We start from the raw sequence: 5126 nt of genomic DNA on the forward strand, positions 1-5126 counted from the left end.
TTAATGTACAAAATCAATATGTTGTTTACAGAAATTAGTTTAGAGACTAATACGAATTATTATTGTAATTTTAGGATTCAAATGGAGTCAATTGTAATTTGAAGATCAATTTGAATTCGACCTTAAATTTCAAAGACCAAAGTGAATATTAACTCAAAAAAATGTTTACAAGGACAAAATATTGCCGTATAAGAAATTATAATTTTTTTTTTCTACTTATAATGGAATACATTTTATTTTGTCCTATAATAAAAAAATTGTTTTGAGAGAGGACCATGAGACTGTAGTGGGGGCCCAGGCTACAAAAAAGCCCAACTCATTAAATTATTAAAATATAGAGGCCCATTTTTCGCCTGCTGTCCCTGTCCGTTGTCGAGTCAAAGTCAACTGGTGGCAGTAGCTGAAAAACACGACTTGTTTCTAGCCTTCCTCAGAGACCAAAGTCCAAGAGCAGAGAAATTGGGTAGCCATGTTGGGCAGTTCTTCTTCTTCTCCTCCTCCTGCAATGAAGTATGATGTGTTTATCAGCTTCAGAGGGGAGGATACCCGTGACGGCTTCACCAGCCATCTCTGCACAGCACTGCGCAAGAGGCACATCGAAACTTACATGGATGACAGGCTTGTGAGAGGGGAAGAGATTTCACCCGCACTGGAGAAAGCAATTGAAGAATCCACCATTTATGTCATTGTTTTCTCCCAAGGCTATGCTTCTTCCCGGTGGTGTTTGGATGAACTCACCAAGATCATGGATTGCAAGCACAGATTCAGGAGGGAAGTGATTCCAGTGTTCTTTATGGTGGACCCGGCACACGTTAGGCATCAGATAGGAACTTATGGACAACCATTTGAGAAGCACCAACAGCGATACGAAGACAAAGTGCAGGGATGGAGATCTGCTCTAAACCAAGCAGCTAATCTCTCCGGATGGGATTCACGAGCATTCAGGTTAGCTATTTATTAGATTTATAAGGAAAATTAATTATAAATATAAATTATTCAAAACTTGAACTTTCTTTTCTCGAAAGATTGATCCTTTGACCTTTCGTTAAAATAGGGATTCTTCTCTTCATTGAGAAGAAAGTTCACTTTTTGCCAAGGATATCTAATGCTTTAATTAGTTTCTTTAATATGTGCCAGACCTGAATCCATTCTTGTTAAAGAGATTGTGGAAGATATTTGGACAAAATTGAATAGTCAATCCATTAATGATAATGGAGGACTTGTTGGAATTGACAAGCATATTCAACAAGTTGAGTCCATCTTGCATGGTGATTCAGCAGATTTTCGGATCATAGGGATTTGGGGCATGAGAGGAATAGGTAAAACAACAATTGCCCATGCATTATATCGTAAGCTGGCAACCCAATTCAGTTACACAAGGTTGTTTGACGATGTCTCAAAAAAAATTGAAGAGTACAAAAATGATGGAGGATATAAGGACAGGAGGCACATGCTTCAAAGACTGAAGGTTCTCCTCATTCTTGATAATGTGAACAGCGCAGATCAACTTGAGGATTTGATTGGAGGGCGTCATAGCTTTGGTCCGGGAAGTAGAATTATTGTGACTAGTAGTGACAAACAAGTGCTCAACAATGTAACTGATGAAATATATGAGGTTAAGAATATGGATTTTCAGGATTCTCTACAACTGTTCAGCTTACATGCCTTTAAACAAAACTACCCAATAGAATCCTACATGGAAGTATCAGAAAAGGTACTCAATTATGCTGAAGGGATTCCGTTAGCTCTCAAAGTTTTGGGCTATTTTCTTTATGGTAGAACAAGGGAAGCATGGGAAAGTGAGTTGCAAAAGTTGGAAAAACTTCCTAATCCTAAAATCTTCGATGTGTTGAAATTAAGTTTTGATGCGCTTGATGAGGAGCAACAAGATATATTTCTTGACATAGCCTGCTTTTATAGAGGGTATGAAGAGCATACTGCAAAACAAAAACTTAATGACTCTGGTTTCTCGGCTACCATTGGAATAGAAGTTCTCAAGGAGAGGTGCCTCATATCTGTTTTGAATCGGGAGATTGTGATGCATGACCTAATACAAGATATGGGACAAGAAATCATCCGTCGTCAAGGTGTCAACGATCCTGGAAAACGCAGTCGATTATTTAAGCATCAGGACATTTATCAAGTTTTAAAAAAGAACAAGGTATATGTTTAGCTCTGACTTTGCTTTCTTATTCCCCCTACCTACCCAACAACAAATATCACTTGCTAAATGCTAAGTCATACAGTCACATAGTTATATTGATTGACTAATAAAAGGTGTAGCATTTACCAGTTCCTTGCTTTTACTTTCAGGGGACAGATGCAATCCAATGTATCATGCTTGACATGTGCAAAATCAGAGAAGTTAACCTGCATGCTGAAACTTTCAACATGATGCATAAACTGAGAATGCTCCAATTCTACACGTCAAAGTCAGCTATACACTCAAATGTGCACATTCCTGAATTTCTTAACATTCTTCCGGAGGAGTTAAGATTTCTTCGTTGGGATGGTTTCCCCCAAATATCTTTGTGTAATTTTTATTTTTATTCTTTTAGGTTTTAGTAATGAGACTCTTTAAGTAAATTACAATCTTATCCATGCAAAGCAGAATTGGTCTTGTGTTTTTTTGTTAATTACTCATTTAACATTTTTGTCCTAGGATTTACCAAATTTGAAAAGACTTGACCTCAGTGGTTCTCGGAAGCTGATTCAAATACCAGACCTCTCGCAGTCTCCAAATATTGAAGAAATTATTCTTAGTCATTGTGTAAAGTTGGATGTCGTTTACTCCTCTAGTTTCCTTGCCAAGCTCAGCTGCTTATGGTTGGATGGTTGTTATGAGCTTAGGATTTTAAATCTTCCAAGTAGTATCCTATTGAAATCTCTTGGTGTAGTAGTTCTTTATAACTGTCATAGCCTTGAGATGTTTTCAGTCAGTAAAACAAGTGAGGGAGTTCTACCATCTGGCTGTTCACGTGATGGAACACGCAGATGGAAGGAAGAGAAAAAGTGTGCACCAGATGCACCACAAAGGCATTATTTTGATATTTTTCATCCCATTGTTAGTGCTAAAGAATATGAAAACACTGGGGACAATATACACTTACTGAGGTTTAAAGTGTTGAGAGAAGGTTCGCCCTCGTCGTTCCCAGGTCTTAAAGAGATTTGTTGGTTAGATCTCTCTAATTGCGAATCCCTCACAATCCTTCCAGTTGAACTTTTCCAGATGAAATTTCTAAAAAGACTTGATCTCTGTGGCTGCTCAAGTTTGGAAAGTTTACCTGAAATAAACCAGACTATGGAAAATTTAACTGTTCTCATCTTAGACAAAACAGGAATACAAGAACTACCTTCATCCTTGCACCATTTGGTAGGGCTCGAAGAATTGAGCTTGCATGGGTGCCGAAGGCTTGAGTTTATTCCATCTTCCATTGGAAGTCTAAGTAGACTCTGCAAGCTGGACCTTACCTACTGTGAATTGCTTGAAACTATTCCAAGCAGCATTTTTAAGTTGAAGTTGTCAAAACTTGATTTACACGGTTGCTCAAGGCTGAGGATTTTGCCAGAGATCATGGAAGCTGCAAAAAGTATTGCACACCTTCGGTTAACAAAAGCTGCAGTAAAAGAATTGCCTTTGTCATTGGACCATTTGGTAGGCCTTACAACGTTGTGCTTATCATTGTGCAGTGATCTAGAGTTCCTTCCGAGCAACATTGTTAATCTAAGCCTTCTCTCTGATCTCGATTGTTCTGGTTGTGTCAATTTAACAAAAATCCCAAATAACATTGATCGTTTGTCATCACTAAGAGAATTGTCATTGCAGGGAAGTGGTATTGTGAACCTTCCTGAGAGTATTGCTCATCTTTCAAGCTTGAAATCATTGGATTTAAGTGATTGCAAAATGCTTGAATGCATCCCTGTGCTTCCACCATTTCTAAAACAGTTATTGGCATTTGATTGCCCATCTGTTAGGAAAGTGTCAAGTTCCAGGCTTAAACTCCCACCAGATTCCAAGGAGGGTCTCTTCAAATTTCATTTCACCAACAGCCAAGAATTGGATCCAAATGATCATAGTATTGCTGCTAATGCATGTGATATGATTAACCAGGATGCATATAGGTCTGTGCTCTTCTGCTTTCCAGGGAGTGAAGTTCCTCATTGGTTCCCTTATCGATGCAGGGGAAATTCAGTTACTCTGGATCCAGGTTCTCTGAATCCGATCAACGGTGATAGGCTCATTGGTTTCGCACTGTGTGTAGTTTTAGGAAGCTCTGAAGATCAGAGAAATAAGGATAGGGAATTTCTCTTCGGACTCAAATTTGAATATGAAGGCATGCATCTTCTTGCCAATAATGATCTTTTAAGGAACTATTTCTACTGGAAGGGTAAACGTATATTCAAGGTCCATCATACTCTCGTGTGGAAATATACTTTGGAATCTTCAGCCATTAACTACATGCTCTCTCGTGCCCGAAACTTCAATTTTGAGATATGCGAAGAATCACATGGTGTACCAACTTCCAATGTAGTAGAATGTGGAATATGCCCTCTTTATTCCAAAGAGAAAGATAATGATTTTCCTGCTGGAGATTATTGGGTTCACTACAAGGTTTGCGCACCAGGTCACTGAATTATGGTGAGATATCTTTTGAAGTATTCCATGTCATTATTTTTTTAGCTGCTCTCTTTCGTCCCACGGAAATATTCATATATCATATATGCATAAACGTCTTTGGTTTTGGGAGATATGAAATTCATTGGACCTTTCATTTTTACTCTATCTTTATTATGCATTAACTGCAATTCTTTCAGCGATAGGCCGATAGACAAGTGCCATTTGAAAGGGTAAAATATTAGATGTGAAACCAGAAGATCTTTTGTTTTGCATGATGAACGTGGAACAGCTGAGGATAACAAGTCTTTGTATTTTTGGGTATGACCATGCTTTTTCTTCCAAACCCACTTGTCTTGCCCTTAGAATGTTTTACTTTATTACCATTACTAGGCATTGGGCAATTCCTTGGGACAATACTTGGTTTTCCTTTTAATTTCAGGCATTTATTATTATTATTATTATTATTATTATTATTATTATTATTATTATTATTATTTTGAATTTGGCA

The 5126-nt window shown here is 37.8% G+C and overlaps 1 protein-coding gene across 1 annotated transcript; it reads left to right on the top strand.

Moving 5' to 3' along the window:
* On the top strand, positions 362-4854 carry LOC107633932 (protein SUPPRESSOR OF npr1-1, CONSTITUTIVE 1). The gene is made up of 4 exons (XM_021119763.1): positions 362-945; positions 1138-2158; positions 3131-4639; positions 4816-4854. Exons 1-3 carry the CDS (start codon positions 470-472, stop codon positions 4631-4633), a joined length of 3000 nt encoding a protein of 999 aa, XP_020975422.1. The 5' UTR covers positions 362-469; the 3' UTR covers positions 4634-4639; positions 4816-4854.

Source organism: Arachis ipaensis, chromosome B03, assembly GCF_000816755.2.
Source record: "Arachis ipaensis cultivar K30076 chromosome B03, Araip1.1, whole genome shotgun sequence".
NCBI classification, from domain to species: domain Eukaryota; kingdom Viridiplantae; phylum Streptophyta; class Magnoliopsida; order Fabales; family Fabaceae; genus Arachis; species Arachis ipaensis.